General features: G+C 37.4%; 1 protein-coding gene across 1 annotated transcript; it reads right to left on the bottom strand.

The window, feature by feature from the left end:
* Window positions 1–444: 444 nt before the first annotated feature.
* Window positions 445–10,976, bottom strand: KARS1_1 (Lysine--tRNA ligase). The gene is made up of 9 exons (XM_051210350.1): window positions 10,850–10,976; window positions 10,745–10,814; window positions 10,546–10,711; window positions 10,334–10,510; window positions 10,070–10,299; window positions 8,314–8,596; window positions 5,067–5,326; window positions 2,259–2,471; window positions 445–2,132 (listed from the first exon to the last, which is right to left on the bottom strand). Exons 1-9 carry the CDS (start codon window positions 10,879–10,881, stop codon window positions 1,659–1,661), a joined length of 1,905 nt encoding a protein of 634 aa, XP_051070336.1. The 5' UTR covers window positions 10,882–10,976; the 3' UTR covers window positions 445–1,658.
* Window positions 10,977–19,417: the final 8,441 nt, after the last annotated feature.

The following is a 19,417-nucleotide window of genomic DNA, read 5'->3' as shown; positions in this document are numbered from 1 at the left end:
GTAAGTTACAAGACTTCTGTTTCTGATGACACACTTCCTAATCAAAATTCCTTTGATAGTAAATTAACAGACAGTGGCTTGGTAGTATGACAACACTGAAAATATCTGGTTTTTCTTATCATGTATGAAAACACGATACAAAGCACTTACAAAGTTTAAATTGATGCACAAGAAATGGTTTTCAGTTAATTATTATATTAATACTTTAATCACTGTTTAAAACGAGGCTTCGATACGGATAAAAGATAATTATTTTTCCGATTCTGAATCTCCTTCAATAAAATTCGAGCACAATAGGATTACGGTATGTACGCTTGGAGTTATTTACTATGTTGCATTAGATTGCTTGTTATTTTTAATAAATACGGAATACGTTCATAGTTACAATCACGAGTCAATCTAAGCTAGACTACTCTTGAAAACTTGAAAGCAATAGCGGTGTAGCTTAGACTGACTCGTGATTTCAAGTGAATACTACAGTCACCACAAATACGGAATATATCTTACAAATTAAATCAACAGAATTCTGTTTCAAAAACGATCATAGTGTAATTGGTTAAATGATATTTTCCATAAATTTCCTTAATAAGATGTGCCTAAAGCAACAATTATAATTAAACAGCGTCCTTTGTCGGAAGTCCTACGTAGGCTTGCATAAAAATATGCTAAAGAGCAGGTGTGATCATAATATATCATTATATAGTTAATTCAATAAACGTTAGCCTGATTTGTGTTTAGACATGTGAATTTTCTTACGTGGGTCGGCGAGACAATAAAAAATGCTCCTTGACCTCAGACTAATAGGATGGATTATTGAATCCATCTCTTCCCGTTAATACCAACTCTGTTACCTCGTATCGCTCATCACTTGATTAAATTAGTTTTATTTTTGATATATATTTGCGATGATTACCTACTACCACTGTGGGTATGAATAGTTTGTTTTACATTCTATCGATTCAACCTATGTCGAGGAAAAATGGCTTAATTTTAAGACGTTCAACTTTTGACCATCAATTCTCTAATTAAAAATCAACTCCTTCTAATTAAGTTTGGGCAACCGCAATAGTGTCGGTAACTCTTACATTTAGAGTGTGTTCATACGCAAGTACCTAGTGAATAAATTGATTACTATATTGTGGAGAATATTAACCTAGACAGACACAGATTACTACCAGATCTTACTGTTTATCTGCCTCCATAAGTATGAATGGTAAGATTACACTGCTTCAACGATAACACATTGTTCGACATGAACATAGATTAACATTTGAGTAATCGAACGCTTATCTGGAAATTTCAATTACACACTCCATGAAACCGATAAAATAAACATGATTGTACCCTAAATATCTGTCGTATGAGTAGTAATTTGTTACCTTTTAAACCAGTGTTATATGTGACAAGTGCTCGGACAGTGTTAATACGCTTATGTGACAAAAATCAAGCATGTATTCTATCACAAAGATAAACGTGGATAAAGTGTTTCATTAAGACAAACACATGAAACAACACAACACAAAACTTAGGTAGATCATGTGAAATTTTATTTGTACCAAAAAAGCATAAGCAAAAGGTTATCCTTGTGAAATGCATTTACAGTACACCATTAATGTCTACCTCAGGTTTCTCATTAACAGTCATAACCTTTTTGGGAATTATGATCGTCGTCCCTTTTTCTTCTTTCCGCCTTTACCTGTACTGGAAGGTGGCGTTTCACTAGTTTCTTGACTTGGAGAATTTTGTGTTTTTGAAGTTGGTACTGGTGATACTTTGATTTGAGGTGATAATGATGATTTAGGCGATAAATTACTGCTATCCAAAAGTACAGTATTATCTGGTAAATTTTCAGTATTGCTTAACAGTTCAGCTGGTATGTAACTATTAACAGAAACAGAAGACTTATTATCTTGTGGCTTTTCAGACGTTGGATTTAGGGGTGCGGCACTATTGGCTTCAGGTTTCATAGCAGGGAACAAGATAACTTCCTTAATGTTATTTGTATTTGTCAGGAACATAGTTAATCTATCAATACCGAGACCCCAACCTGCAGTTGGCGGAAGACCGTAACCTAAAGCCGTGAGAAACTGTTCATCCGTCACCATGGCTTCAGCGTCGCCTGCTGCCTTGTCCTACATTAGACAACAAAAGCAAGTATAATGGATTGAAATCTCTATAAGAAACACATATATATAAGAGCCGAATAAAACAGTAAAAAATATTTGTGAAAAGATTTTTAAAAATAAGACAATACCTACTTTAGCCTGTTCCAAGAATCGTTCACGTTGTACAACTGGATCATTCAGCTCTGTATATGCATTACAAAGTTCTTTATTTAGCATAAACAATTCAAAGCGTTCCGTCAAACCTGGACGAGATCTATGTTCTTTAGCCAAAGGACTCATTATACATGGATGACATGTAAGAAAAGTTGGGTTAACACACAAGGGTTCCAAGAATTCGCCAGCCAGCTGGAAAAGAAACAAAGAGGGTGGAATATGAAAAATACGATATTTGAGAAAGCCACCAAATCACTAATGTAGGAAGTATCTTTAGAACTTTCATATAAAAAACGACATAATGTCGAAAATAGCCCAAATTGGCATCAGTTGCTTTTACACAGCTACCCAAATATGCAAACTGGACTACTTTTAACTGCTCACTAAAGAGAATCACTGAAGACACAGGTTTCTGACAGTCTTGTAAAAGTACTTTGCAATTAGAAGGTGCAAAACACATGTCATACTTATGGACACTGATTGCCAACTGATTACGTTAAGTAATGAACAACAATAAGTGAAAAAATATAATGAAATTGTTTCTGCTTAGCATGATATTAGTTATTTAAAAAAGAATGGTAGCATTAGATTAAGCTCCCAAATCCCCTAGTACGGCCAAGAGTAGAATCAGATATCTCTCTCGAAATTTTCCCGTCCGTTGATGCTACCTTGACATGGTGGTCGTGCTTGCCTATCGTGGTGAACCAACCGAGCTATACTGACTAGAACAATCGTTTCTCAAGGTCCCAACATGCCAGACAGGTTGGTTGAAGCGGGCGAAGTCGTACTGCTGACAGTACAGAGGTGTGACGGCGGTAGGGTGTTTCCTTCAGACAACTAGCATAACAGTGATGCTGCCTTCCCACAAGGAGGGGTGGAGTTAGAGAAGGTCGACCTTAAAGATGCACACCTCGCATTATCCCACGGATATCCGTCTTCGGCGGTAAGGTCTCAACAAGTACAGAGCTAACACGAAAATTACTCGCAAAGAGGTCGTGTGTGACCGACCTCAAGTAGTTGCCCCTTGAGCACTGAGGTCACGCTCCCAGGTCACTAAGACCACCTCTAATCCAACTTCCTTCTCAGGTACCTCCAGAAGAACCCTTCCACGGTGTGGGCAACCGGGAAGTGATAACCGCCCTCATACCTTCAACAGCACTCAAAACCACTGTATTCATAATCAACCTCCGTCTTCACTTCCTATTATTCCTCCTACATCGACTTTCACCTCTAAACCTCCTTTTTCGGCTGCCCCCTCAAGTTTCACCATAGCCAACGGTTTTAGTGCTCAAAACACTGTCCCAGGTCTACTGAAACCTCGCTCCAAACTACACATTGGAGCCTTCAACGTACGCACCCTATGTCGAATCGGTCAGCAGGCTTCCTTGGCTAGAACCCTAGAATTTCGTACCATTGATGTATGCTGTGTCTCTGAAACACGCATACAGAATCCCAGTGTGGTCATTCACTTGACCTCACCTCGGCAAAACGGAGAGCCAACGAGATACACCCTCTGTGTATCTGGTGTCCCGACGGTCAGTTCTCGTGGACTGGCAGGTGTGGGCGTATCACTAAGCACGAGGGTGGAGCAAGCACTGTTAGAGTGGATCCCCGTTAACATTCGTTTATGTGCTGTTCGGCTAAACGGCTCCGTAAGAACTCGGAAGGATAGGGACACATGTCGTTGTCTTTTTGTCGTTTCTGCCTACACTCCCACCGACTGCAGCTCGGATGAAGTGAAAGATGAATTTTACAGAAAGCTAAACGTTCAGACATAGTACTCGTAGCTGGTGACTTTAATGCTCAGATAGGTAGTTTAAACCAAACAGAAAGGCATTTAGGTGGATATTTTAGTATTCCAGCACAGCGAACGGATGGTGGTGATCTTCTGTTGCAACTGTGTTCAGACAATCGTTTATTTTTAGCAAACACAAATTTTAAGCATAAGGAGAGACATCGTCTAGCATGGCGACCCGCTGCACCAAACCAACGATGGACTCAAATAGACCATATTGCCATTAGTCATCGTTGGAGTGGGATGGTAGAAGATTGTCGCTCATTATGGATTACCTGCTTGGACTCCGATCATGTGCTAATACGGGTACGCATCTGCTTGCGCCTCACTGGACGCAAAAAAGCCTCAGTAAAAAGACCCATTAGAACTGGATTGAGTAACGAGAAAATCAAAAGTAGGTTCCAGGAACAACTGAGGTCACACTTAGGTAGTTTTGAAAACGAGGCTGACCCAGATGTTGCTTGGAAAGATATACAAGCAGCTATGGAAACAGCAGTGACATCTATCAGTGATTTAAACCAAAAAATTACGAACAACCAGTGGATTTCTGCTAAGTTTATTACACTAACAGATTCTCGTAAACTCATTCCATCACGCTCTGAACACGATAAAGAGCGAGGACAAATCAGATGTAGATTAACCAAAAGTCTAAAGAACGACCGTGAGCAGTGGTGGGCAACGAAAACAAAAGAGGTAGAAAAAGCGGCGGCTGTAGGGAACACAAGACAGTTCTTCAGACTAACGAAAGAAACTGGGATTAATAAGTCAAGTGTAAGTGAAGCTATCTCGGGAAAAGACGACACTTTTATCTGCTCCTAGTCAAGACGTATAGACCTACTGATGCAAATAACATTCTCGTCGACTGAATTTTCACGAATCGGTCTCATTCCAGGAGGTCCACTTATCGACTTAGAATACGCAGATGATTAAGTACATATGGGGACTATAATGTATAATGGAATATCAAAGAGAAGTATAAGCATTCAATTTACCTTATCTAATAATCGGGCTGTAGTTTTTGGTTCTGGACAATCAATACCATGTTGAGCTGCAATTTTTAAAAAGAACTGACGAGTTTCTTCTGTTTCAAATGTTACTGGAAGAGGTAGTTTAGTGTTTAGTTTAGCTGCTAAATCATCATAGAAATTGATACGTTTAAACGGTGGAGTACAATCGACAATTATCTCGTCCGATTCCGCACCATCCGGATGATATTTAATGATGTAGGAACCGAAAAGAGATTTTACTAAACCTGTTTAAATGTATCAAATAGAAAAGTTTATTATTAGTAAAGTTGGATATCTTTTAGAAAAAGAGATCTTTGGTAGTAAATACTGTGACATGTCAGAGAAGCTAAATCTGTTAACCTGACATACACAACATAACCTTAGTAATTGAACTTAGTTTTGCTTGTAATTTTCTACAGCACTGTCAATAATAGACTAAACAGTGATAACTATTCCTCTGATGGCCAAAACAACAGTTTAAATTTACATCAATAACTATTCAAAGATTGTTTAATACACCAAGCATTGATTAGTGATATAATCCAGATTCCTAAATCAAAATGTAACCACTAATCTACGACTTTGACGTAAAAACAATAATAATTGCGAGGAATAAAATGTAACTAAATCTAACTTTTTTACATCGACTAGCTAAGTACTACTGATGAAACAATATTAAAAGTCTAATTAACACCTCACGTTTTCCATTTTTCATTAACTGATAAATCATTTTCGAACTGTTTGAAAACCTTGAGAAAATTATGGTTTTAGGCTGTATTTGTATTGCGATACTCGCAACACATTTCATAACTAACTACATAAAAAACGATGACTTGGCGGTTATCGCTAGAAAGACCCCAGGTTATTTGGTTTGTGAATACGTGTTAGGTATTCGTTGTACGGATAACCACGAGTTCGATATTTTGAATGGCCTTTTCTATTTTTATGATTGCTTGTTTCCACTTTCAGTCTGCCAATTTTCGTTCCAAGATTATCCTGGTCACTACATACATAGTTGTTTTATTTTCGAAAATACAAAGTTTTCGTCTGCATTGCTGCCTTCATTTTGAGTACTTTAGTTAGGGACTATTGTCGGAGAGTTGTTTCAGTTGCTACTCTATCAAGCTCTCAATAGATTCCGCTCGTATCAGAATAATCTTAACCTTTCGTAAATAACAATTACTGTGGGCCAAATTAAATAAAATCACCAGATACAACAGTTATTGCTAGTGGGATATAGATTAGATTAAAGCGCGTTCCGTGCAGAATTGTGTTGGAGCACGCTGATTGGCTATTTCTTAATCAATCAGCGCCAGTGGAGACTTGGAGAAGTGCTATAACTCTGTTTTCTTACGGTTATGACCCAGTTATTCCTATTGCTTAGTATTCTCGGACACCGATTCACTCGACAAGTCCCCAAATCAGAACACGGTTGAACAGGAAAGAGATTATATTCCAAATAACAAGGTTAGATGGAAGTAAGAAGCAAGTCAGAAGCCAGTAGGAAGCACAATAGAGAAAACGTCAGTATATTTATAGTTTTTACATGAGAAGATTCTAGAGTATTCTCCAACTATCGACTAGTGCTGATTGGATAAGAATTAGCCAATCAGAGTGCACCAAAGCAATCATGCATTGAGCATGCTTTAATCCAGCCTATGTCCCGCTAACAAGAAGACTGGAATCTTCTTACGTAAAAATCAAAAATATTGTTGTTATGACTTTATGTTGCGGTCGATTTTTACCCTGTGCTAATTGTTGTGTCCTTGACTGGAAAATTAGAGAGCAGCGTACTTATCGATCGATTACAGTGACACGTAAACACGAACGGACAGCCTAGAGTCTCGACTGGTCTCGCTTCCCTGTCTAGCCCAGTTAGTTGAGTCCAGAACACAAGCCACAGCCTCTGAGATATGAATCATTATATTTCAAACATACTTTGTTTATATACCAATCAAGCATACCACATCGTACCATAAAATAGAAAACAACATTTTGTACAATATTCAACAAGTGAACAGATATCGACCAATAGAAAATGTCCATCTAAAGTCCAAGGACACCATTGGACTTAACATCATAATTATTGGTCTATTCCTCCGCATCCACAACAATTGTGATTTCTAATTGGAATATAACTACGTTTCTGTTCAGCTGTGTTTTCGCTTGGGGACTTGTCGAATGAAGCAGTGTGCAAGAAATACTAAGCAATAAGAGTATCTGGGTCCTAATAAGAAAAACTATGAGTTACAGAACTCGAATTCTGACCCTTACGTTGCAGAATGGAACACTTCTTTACCTATTTCGACTTGAGTAACCAGTCAGTACTACTAGTCACTATCCAAAATGCCTAATTTAAAGTCAAACACATTAATCTGAACTTGATGATTGAGTTCAACCCACAAAATCTTGTTGAGGGAAATTCATTTACGAATAAATAAACAAAAATACAAATTGCCTCGTGCATATAACCTTGACAAACTGGATGGAAATGTTCAGCAGAGAATCAAGGGCAGCTGTACATATAATAATGAAAAACCCATATTTGAAGGCAAAAATCATGTCTAGAGATGAAAGCATAGTTTCTTGCAGCATAAAAGAATGTAAATAATGTTGAAGCGTACCGTTAGACCATTTAAAATACCTCACTAAGTGGAATGACTACTTAATGAAATTCATATGCAAACATGGCTTCTCGTCAGATAATCAAGCGCCTAACGAAATAATTCCCATTCTCCACCAGGTACACACTTGATTATATCTAATCTTCGCATTTTTATCCTAAAAATTTATTCATACAAAACTATCAGATTACAGTTAGATACTGATAGTCATGTTAAAATCACTAATTTTCAGTATAGAGTTGTGGAGATTGTTGAATTTCATTGAGGTCGTAAACCGACCAATGTTAGACCACGATTGAAAACCTGGAAGCACTGGACGGCCGTTTTGTACTGTACTAGGACTAACTTTATTTGGTTGAATACACTAAGTAACGTGGTAAGATAGCAATCATGGGCAAAAATATAGAAGATAAAACCTAACATACCAAACAATCTAACAAAATGATCAAAAGACAAGCAAAAAGATATGTGCAGCTGTAAATCTATACTAAGCTTCATCATCCAAACCTCGAGTGAGGTTAGCAAATTTAAACTAAAAATGGCAAATAAACGTTCTATAAATTAATAAATGAATAACGAGCAAACTAGGAAAAAGTTCAATCTTTTACCAGAAATCAAATCTTCAGTAATAGTCATCAGATCTTCATAATCTGCATACGCCATATAGAATTCACATGAAGTAAACTCTGGATTATGAGTTAAGTCAATGCCTTCATTCCTGAACACACGACCAAGTTCGTAGACACGATTGAGTCCTCCAATAATAAGCATTTTTAGGTAAAGTTCTGGTGCAACACGCATATATAAATTCATATTTAGGTCATTATGATACGTGACAAATGGTTTTGCTGCTGCTCCACCAGCAATTGTATTCATCATAGGTGTTTCAACCTAAAAGTTAGTTTAAATGACTATTAAAGGTGAATGAGAATTATACTGTATACTGCCATCATGTAGTTGCTTTTGCAAAAATAAATCCTTGGAACTCATGTTTTTGTAATGAATATCAGTTTAAAGCAAGTTGAACTTTAACGCACTTCCCACATTGTAATTTGGTAAATTTCATTTATTCCTATCATTCACTACTTGAGACAAATGTTACTCATGTTAGTGAATCGATTTGTCTAGTTTTACATCTTTATTCTGCATACAACCTACAAAACGATGACTTAATGGTTAGGGAGTTTTACTTTCACAAACTAAGTCCCTGGTTGAAGCCAGTTACACCGGTTAGAGCAGGCTATTATCATAAACCGTTACACCGACAGTAGTTCATATTCAAGTACTTAGTAAATGAGTCAATCTAAAATTTTTAACATAATTTAACAAAACGGTGAACAAACTAATGATACCAAATATGATCACAAGTGTATCTTATATAAGGTGTGAAGATTTTATTGGTATAACACAACGCTGCTGCACGATGACCCACAGTGATAAGCTTTATTCATGATACTGCCTGGATATACAATGAAATGGGTGAAACAGTTCGAATAAGTGGACTAAAAGATGAAAGATGTGCTAGTTTTAAAACGACAAACTAACATCAATTAAATTAAAACACAATCTAGTACTCTATAATTCGACTTTCTGAGGCTTCATATACTGATAAATAAGTTTGTAAATTCAAATCACTTTAGGAATCATTTTGGGCTGAATTGATAGATTGCTCGCCGTGAGTCTGATACTAAACATACTGACGCGACAAACACGGCTCAGATATACATACATCTTAAAATTCCCATATACAAACACAGTTGCGCCTCAAAATAATGAGAACCGATGATTTAAACGAGAAATATCTGTAACAAGTCTAGCAATGCAATTTACGAGACTCACTTATCCATACACGGATGTTTTACAGTGAGATGGATTATTTTTGAAGTTTGTTAAATTGATGTTTTTACGTTTTGATTAGTAGTACTTCCACAGTAACTAACATTTCAGTACTCAGTGATTGTGGACATAAAACCGCAGCTTTTAAATTTGGTGTGTTAAAAACAAGTGGAGCATAAAGACCCAGGATATCTTTAGGAGGGTAGTCTGCTTTTAATGGTCTGATCGCGAAAGTTAAAAATGTCAACCGAAAGATTATTAATATTGTCATATATTAAAATAATGGCATTAAAATAAGCATAAATCGCTGACCGGCAGCTACTAGAAGTATCAGCGTGAAAATCCCCCATAAGTAATCTCAGTTTGTTCATTTATTTTTACATAACTTAACAGTGTTCAACCTTAAAACGAAACTGCAATCTGCTAACAAATAATGATTTAATTTGCAGATTTTTTTTACTTCGTTTCAGCAAAATGATTGGTTTGAGAGACTTTACGCAATACCATGGAACATTTTTAGCTAATTACCTCCAGAAATCCAAGATCATCTAAGAATCTACGGACGTAATTGATTATGCGAGCCCGTGTAATGAATCGCTGCCGTACGTCCTCATTCATGAGGAGATCCAAATAACGTTGACGGAAACGGGTTTCCTTGTCCTTAACGCCATAATGCATGTGCGGAAGTTGGTACAAACACGGGGATAGAAGTTTGATTTCGTGAGGAATGATACTCAATTCACCAAGTTTGGATTTGCCTGAAACATTATTACTTACATATTATGTTAATACCTGGAGAACCAATACAGCCAATGATATCACCCAGGTGGATTATTTCATTTATATCATGAAACTCAGTTTCTGATTTGTAGGAACGAATGTTTGCCATGACTTGTAACTGACAATCTTCAGATCGAATGTCATAGAATATTAATTTTGATCCAGCTGACCTCTTTGCATGAACACGGCCTACAAATCATATCAGGTGAGCGAATAGACTCTACCTGTGATACTGACGGAGACATCATCCAAATGTTCACCAGAACTCAAAGATGAATATTTCTTGATAAACTCAGCTAGCGAAATAGTTGCATGAAATTTGTGTGGATATGGATTTTTCTGGGTCTTTTTGAGCTCTGAAATAGCATTTTTCCGCATTTCATGGTAACTCTGAAATAAGATTAATCGTTAGCATTCTCTTACTGTGGCGTCAACAGAGTCCTCTTTTGTTATATTATCTTTCTTGTGATGGACATCATTCCGTTGTGATATACTATCACGAATAAAAACGGCCAGATAACAACTTACGGGTTACCAATTTCTCCCTGAGTACTAGACATTTTGAGAGTAGCAGAAGTAAAGATGTTACGGAGCGACAGAATCTTACTCTTCTCGAGGATCGTTATCATACGCGCCACATCGGCATTATTCGTATAGCGCGGTACGTATTACGGATGAAAACTTTGATGGACAGAAATACTTGACTGTTATATTCTTCAGGATCTTTGCCTGAGTTTAATGAGAATACTCTTAGACATACAAGTCCTCAGTTATCATTTTAGTCAGTCAGTAAGATAAAGGGATGAAAACATTAATTAATAATACTGAAGATCGATAAAAAACGACCTCAGAAATCTCTTTTGATAACTTGGAACTAGAGTGAATATGAAACACTCCTCCTGAGGGCTTATTAGATGGGGCCATTACTTATCATTCCTGCAGAGATTATCCAAATTCTCCTGTGGATCACAAGTGGATGTTCTGCGTCTACTCCAGTCAAATAGGAACAGTTAAACCTGTTTTATTTCGAAGTTAACCATTGAGACAATACCTAATCTGACCTACCCTTTCGCGATAAACAAACTTATTGACTTCAAAGGTGACTGGCTATAAAAATACTTAATGGACAGCAGTATATGCAAGCACAAAGAGGTTACCAAGGTACAAGTCAGAGACATCTCCACAAGAGCCTGTCCTAAACTATGTTCGATAGACCTTCCGATGATCAGTGATCTGTAGTTTAGCGTAGAAATCATCCAGCATGACGGGTAATCTCAGTCAGTGACTCTTCTCTGTCCCTATAATACTCTCCCACTAAACTAGATGTCTACTTAAATCGATGGCAGTATTACGCTCCAGGGGCCATCACGAAATCGATAAGAATCTTCGAGGTACTGATAAGCTGTAGGGTAAATTGAAAGCAGGAGATAATAGACGGTCGGAAACTAGTGTAAAATAATGAATCTAGAAATCTCGGATTTATTGATGTGCCTAATAATGACGCGTAGGTTGTGTGGGTGCAAGTTGATTTACAAAAACTAATAAGTGACTATTTTATAGTGTTCCATTGTGCTGTATTGAAATTAACGTCGCTGACACCTGACTGATAGTTTTTCAGACAAGCAACGCAGTTTTTATCGATAATTGTAATCATACATTAGTAGTACAATCAGTGCACCGTCATCTGATTTCACTGTTCAAAGCGTCATTGGTTTAAAACAGGAAGCTTGTCAGTGACGTCGATGGTTTTCTGTTCGTCACTGTCGGTTTCTAGTAACAGCCGTATTTAGCGGACTATATTAAAGGACAGAGGTATAACAGTTCAGGAAGGCGATCGTGAATTAGTTACATGAATTTATCGCTCAACTGGTAGTCAGAGGTTTAAAAACTGTTGCTTGTAAGTTGTATCATGGACTATAATTCCAAGGTATACGTTGCAAAAGGAAATTGTCTCTTCAAGATGACAAATCGAAGATGCTGGATATTAGTTCGATAAGTCAGCCAAAAGATACCGGAGAGAACATAAGTAACCAAGGTGTGGGAAGCTGTAAATAAGTCCCTAGAATAAGTGGTTGTGTAGGTCTTCGACATTGATGATGACATTGGAGTGAATTACTTTTATCAAGAGAACGCGATTGGTGTAATGGAAACAATTATTATCATTACAACCAATTGTACCAGGGATTGTTTTACCGTACTTGTTTGTTCAACTGTACTACAGACATTCTTTCTTCCGTTGATTGTGACCTTGCGCGAATTCGGTTACGCTCAGTGACCACACTTGTACTCCTTCGGCACGATCTCGGTTTTCTTTCGATACCACGAGATCGCCAACAAATATATCTCCACTACAGCCATCAACAGCCTTCTGATATTTGGCTTACGGGGATCTTATTGGTTAACTGGCACGTAGTCTTCCTGTAGTGGTGACAATCAACAACGACTCGACGCCACACTACAACTGGTGAGCCAAATCTAGGAACACGTCTCAACCTCTGGTCAAATCTTCCAAAGAGGTTAGTTGCGGTGAGTCTTTCAGAATCGTATGATGCCTGATAGTGTTATACGACAAGGAAGAAGTCCAAATTCGAACTGGAGTCCACGGTCTGTTGTGACGGTTGAAGGGTAGCCGAAGTTTTCCACTCACCGTTTGACGAAGGAACGGGCCGCTGATTCAGCAGTAATGTCCTCGATAGGCATTGCTTATGGCCATCAAGTGAAACTGTTTACACACTTTAAGCAGAGCGCCTATTTGAATCTGGTAAAGATCCTACCAAATCCATATGAACCTGATCGAAACAGGCATCAGGAGTTGTGAAAGCCCAAGCAACCAACAAAATGGAAAATGTGTTAGAAAAGAAAATAGAAATAACGGGAAAATACACCAGAGTCCCTGCTTGTTCGCCTATCATGGGGAACCCAACCTCCTTATTTTGGGAAAGTCGCTATAGAGAATTTTGGGGAAATGGCACAAGGACCCCAAAATTTCCCCAGAATCTGTCTATATTGATTGATAAAACACAAAAGTTTTCGACAACTTTGAGGAAACGCATCTACGTTGTGTGATCGAACCCCGACAGTTTATCGTTTGTTGCGGATATTTCGCACGATTTCCGACTATCGCAAATACCGTATTCGGAAAACTTCAAGGAAGCCTGACGATTTAATGATAAGTACCCAGACGTTTTCGGGCATTCATTTCATTTTTTCTGTTAACTTTGCAAAGGGAACGCAGTCCCAAAGCAATTGAAACATAGTTGGTAACAAGAACCGGTCTGTCGCTGTATATCAGTATTGCCGTAATTAAAAGACTGATGTGTTATAAATGAAAATGTTTATTAAAGTTTAAAAAGTGTAAATTACATATTAATAAACAACTTCCAATTCTTAACAATTGCTCGTGTTTTTAATAACTACATTAAATTTATGTTGAACTTTCATTCACTGTGTTCTATAAAAAGAAAAAAGGTACTCTTTAGTAGGCAAACAAATGTCATGTCAGGCATTCAACTTATAAATCCTAAATATCATGTAAAAGATTGGTGACGTACCAACAGTATAACAATATTGAAAATAAACGGAATGAAAAAACTTACAGTTACGTCTGTTAACACTTATGAAGCCAGCTGAAAACAAGATAGAAAAGAAATAATTGTTTCAGGATGTTCATCACAATTTAATATCAAAACAAGAACCGGTATTTAATGAAAGACCTAAAGTGCATTTAGCTCACCTTTTCTTTGGATGGCCATCCACGCTCATTGACTTTATCTCTTGCGTCGTGCAAAAAAGCCTGGTTTGCAGTCTCCATGCCATGCGTTATTTCTTTCTCTAAACAAGTTGCACTTCGAAAAAGTGAACACAGAAGACCTACAAGCAAATTAATACAAACAGTCCGTTGTTCAGCAGCCATTTCCTAGGGATGACTATAAATTGCTTTTTCTCCCTGTCATTAACCAAGATGTATTATCCCGATTAAAGCTAAAAATCAATGCCATGGCGTCAAAAATTGTAAGTTTATTGCATTCATGAACATTCGTTAAAAGTTGCCGGTGAACAATATCAGGATCACCAGTGCATTTTTAAACTTTTGAAGATGAAATTACAATTATTACATATTATTCTTAATAATATCTTGAACGTTGATCACAAGTACATTACGGATGTTGATGCTTTGTTTTAGTGAATCAAACAGACACAAGGCAACAAGCCACCGTCTCTACACCACTATAACGGTGTTAAAATCGTCATGTATGATGTTGTTAGTAGATCCTGTTTTTCTTTCTATCGCAGGGCGACCAAGAATAAATGCTTTAGAAGAAGAGCAAGCTCTGCATGCACTGAACCTACAGGATGACTCATAAAACTGAACTTCAAACCAACTACCGTCTACATTTATAGACTACAACCAAATTATACCATATTCTACGTTTAGTTATATCACTGGAAGGACATCAATCTCATTGGAATCTTCAATCATCTATAATTGTGAATTTTTGGTGCCAAACTCAACCGGAACACGCACAAACCTGCTGAATTAAGTGACGTCTCTAATTTTTGTTGTGTTTATAACGTTTAATTGGTATATATTGACATTACTATTTGTACTTAGTAACTCTGTTATCATTTTTGAGTTCATATATTATTTGGTCCACCACAGATACTCTTAATTCTACTGTAGCTGACATAATTAGCAGTGGTGAGTCAATGTATATTGTAATTCGCTGAATACACAAGTAAATTACCAACATCAAATACCTAGACGTTTTTAGCTATTCGGTTTAATGGCAAAACCGTATGAATGTGTGTTAAATGTTGAAAATCTAGAAATTATGAGCCATAGTATCAGTACACTAGGAACTGAAATTCCAAGGGAAAATGTGAAGCTATTGAATAATTTCAAGTACCACATGCATTGGAAAAATTGTTCTTATTGGGAATGGTTAACTTTTATCATCGTTCAGTTCCTCATCGTCCTTTTATTTTTCAATTTCTAGCAAATTGAGTGGAAGGATAAGTCAAAAACTTCATGTTGTTTCACAAAAATAAAAATGCCTCTCAGCGGCCAAACTCGTAGTTACTAACTCAAATGACGGAACTTTGATTTTTAGCACTCATACGTCGCAGTCAGCCATGGGTGCCGTGCTTTCACACCAGGAGAATAATGATATCAGACTGACGGCACTGTTTCCTAAGAAGCTGAGTCCACGTCAAAATTGTGTGTAGCATATCTGAGAGAGAAATGTCTCTTCACTTAACCATTAAGCACAACATTTGTTTACTTTGAGACGGCGATTTCCTAATTTCGCACTACACATTGAGAAATGCCCAACATCTGGTCTGCATTTCACAGTTCTCAATCGTTATCTGGTCCATTATTAGTGCCGATATGCCTGCACGAGGCAACTTAAATTCACTGGACTCATTTAGGGGTGTTAACTCTTAAAACGTCATAGGGCATCATGATATTCGGCCCAATTTCGTAGCCCGTCTAAAAAATCGAATTTATTTTTGGAATAGATTTCGTTACCTGCATCAGAATCAACTAATATTTGTGACATTTTGAAAGAAGTGAGAAAAAATACGATGACGCACCGTATTCGGGTAGATCGAAAGGGATTGTTATAGATGATGAATTCTTTGCGGTTACGTGAAAAACTGCACGAGGCTGTGCACACGAATGAATGGATAAATACGATTACAAATATAAACAGATTCTATGTGAACGTACTTTCTCCAGTAGGTACAGTTGTAGTGGCATCGGGCCCTAACAATACAATCCTCAAAGCTGAACACGAGACAACTGGGAAAGCAGATATTCATTATTTGACGCGGAGAATAACCCGACGATCGAGAACGCGGGTAAAAGGAGTTGAATTAATTCGAATTGGTAGGACGGCATGGCTCGGCCTTGAGGCGTGGCCACTCTTGAATGTTGTAACATAATCTTTTATCGATATTAAGTATATTGTTCTATCTCTAGCCTAAATGTGTTGCTCATCATATATTAGTCGTTACGATGCGATGAGTTGGTGTGAACAATGATGTAACTTCCAAGTAAGATCTTATAGAGTAGGCAGTTACATAATGACAAATCTACAATTTTAGGATTAAGTCCATTATTAGGGCAGTACTAATAACGAAGTAGACCATAATTCTACACAGTCTCAATAACTTCAACAATGCTCTAAATAAACAAGGGCAAAAAATCGCAAATTAAATAGCTTTAAAATGCGCTGTTAACCGTTCGATATAACACATTTTCCGAACAGTTAGATCAAACATCTACCCCTATTGGAACAGGTCCAGTGAGTTAAGTAAAATGGAATCAATCAAAATAAAGACTCAAGATAGCAGCTAGAATTCAAAATGTTAAATAAAACAGGAGCGAAATAGTAGCCGAGAACCTAACAATGTCGAGAAGTTGTCAACACTTCAGAAATTGTAAACACGTGGTGGACCAAATAATATATGAACTCAAAAATGATAACAGAGTTACTAAGTACAAATAGTAATGTCAATATATACCAATTAAACGTTATAAACACAACAAAAATTAGAGACGTCACTTAATTCAGCAGGTTTGTGCGTGTTCCGGTTGAGTTTGGCACCAAAAATTCACAATTATAGATGATTGAAGATTCCAATGAGATTGATGTCCTTCCAGTGATATAACCAAACGTAGAATATGGTATAATTTGGTTGTAGTCTATAAATGTAGACGGTAGTTGGTTTGGAGTTCAGTTAACATAACCACGAGCAAATGGAGAACAAGAGGTGTGTTGTGTGTGTATATAGCAGTGTATTTGTCAGTAGGTAACAACGTGTGTCATGCTATGTGTGTAACACGACGGAAGAAAGTGTGTTTAAGGTCATACACTTAAACAACACGTACAATCATTTAATGGTAAATGTACAGGCTATGAAAAACTAACAGAATAAATACAAATAACATTAAAAACTTCCTACAAAATAAGCTTGTCATACATAACTCCACATATCGTTCAATAAGATTTCGTTATTCAACTATTTGAGTATTCTTGTCTTACACACGAAAATGTGGTGTTATCTGCATAAAAAGCCACTAATTACTTATCAGTGATGTTCACTAATATGTGGCTTCTTGAAACATGTTTAAACCTAATCATTCTTTATTTATTCATGTTTGTAAAACTTATTAGTAATCATCTTTTATTTCATCAAAGTCCTGCCCTGCTAACCTTCTGAAGTTTAATTATCTGTCTCATGCGTACATTATAGATGGAGTTTCAGATTTTGTATTAAGCATTATCTTAAACTACTGATGCCAATGTTTTATTTTTTTATCCATGCATCCATCCTCTATGATTGCATCTTATTTTTTATATTTAAATTATAGGCTCAATATCCCATTTTGTTGTTGACATTAATCACTTAAAGTGACTGACAATTTTTTCGCTCTCCACATACATAGTAAATCTATTTTGGTCTTGCTTAGAGACATTTCAGTTTCACACACAACGTCTGATTTTTCGCGTCATATTGTTTGTTGTACTGATTCATGAAAAACCATACCATTATTGTTATTATCATATATATATACATATGTCGTCGACGTAAGCTAAGGTGTCATACCATTCCACAATCATCGACCGAGATCCCATAAGTTAATGGTCCACAAGGCTATTTAACAATTACTATTACTTTCTTATGTCATATGTCCTTTCATGAATTGTAAATTCAACATTCTAGTTAAATTAGTTATTTAATTATCCTGTATCTCTAAGTGTATTTTTTTGCACCTTACTTACTTACACCTGTTACTCCTCGTGAAGGAGCATAGGTCGCTCACCAGCATTCTCCATCCAACCCTGTCCTGGGCAATCCTTTCCAGCTCCTTCCAGTTGTAATTCATCCTTTTCATACCTGCTTCTATTATCCGACGTAATGTGTTCTTTGGCCTTCCTCTTTTCCGCTTCCCTTCAGGATTCCAAGTTAGAGCTTGCCTCGTGATGCAGTTTGACGATTTGCGTAATGTATGTCCTATCCATTTCCATCGTCTTTTCCTAATTTCCTCTTCAGCTGGAAGTTGGTTTGTTCTCTCCCACACAAGGCTATTGCTGATGGTATCCGGCCAATGGATGTTGAGTATCTTGCGTAGACAGCTATTTATAAATACTTGTACTTTCTTGATTGTGGTTGTTGTAGTTCTCCAAGTTTCAGCTCCATACAGTAGAATTGCCTTGACGTTCGTATTGAAGATTCTCACTTTGATATTGGTTGAAAGTTGTTTTGAGTTCCATATGTTCTTCAATTGTAGGAATGCGGCCCTTGCTTTGCCAATCCTCGCCTTTACGTCTGCATCTGAACCTCCATGTCTATCGACGATGCTTCCCAGATATGTGAAGGACTCTACATCTTCCAGAGTTTCGCCATCAAGGGTGATTGGATTGCTGTTCTCCGCTTTGAATTTGAGGACCTTGGTTTTCCCTTTGTGTATGCTGAGGCCTACTGATGCAGAGACTGCTGCTACATTGGCTGTCTTTATCTGAATCTGTTCACGTGTACGTGATAGGAGGGCTAGGTCATCTGCGAAGTCCAGATCGTCTAATTGGTTCTGAGCTGTCCATTGTATTCCGTGTTTTCCTTCAGATGTCGAGGTCTTCATAATCCAGTCGACCACCAGAAGAAAGAGGAAGGGAGAGAGTAAACAGCCTTGTCTGACTCCGGTCCTTACTTGGAATGCATCTGTCAGCTGTCCTCCATGCACTACTTTGCACTGTAGTCTGTCGTATGAGTTCCGGATAATATTGACAATCTTCTCAGGAACTCCGTAGTGTCGAAGAAGTTTCCATAATGTCCTCCTATCTACACTGTCGAATGCCTTTTCATAATCAATGAAGTTGATGTATAGTGACGAGTTCCACTCAACTGATTGTTCGACGATGATCCGTAGTGTTGCAATTTGGTCTGTGCACGACCGATCCTTTCGGAATCCAGCTTGTTGATCTCGAAGTTGGGCATCTACTGCATCCTTCATCCGGTTCAGCAACACCCTGTTGAAGACTTTCCCTGGTATTGACAGTAGTGTAATGCCTCTGTAGTTTTCACATTTGC

This window comes from Schistosoma haematobium, chromosome ZW (assembly GCF_000699445.3).
Source record: "Schistosoma haematobium chromosome ZW, whole genome shotgun sequence".
Taxonomy (NCBI): domain Eukaryota; kingdom Metazoa; phylum Platyhelminthes; class Trematoda; order Strigeidida; family Schistosomatidae; genus Schistosoma; species Schistosoma haematobium.
This window is presented reverse-complemented; position numbering and strand designations above follow the sequence as displayed.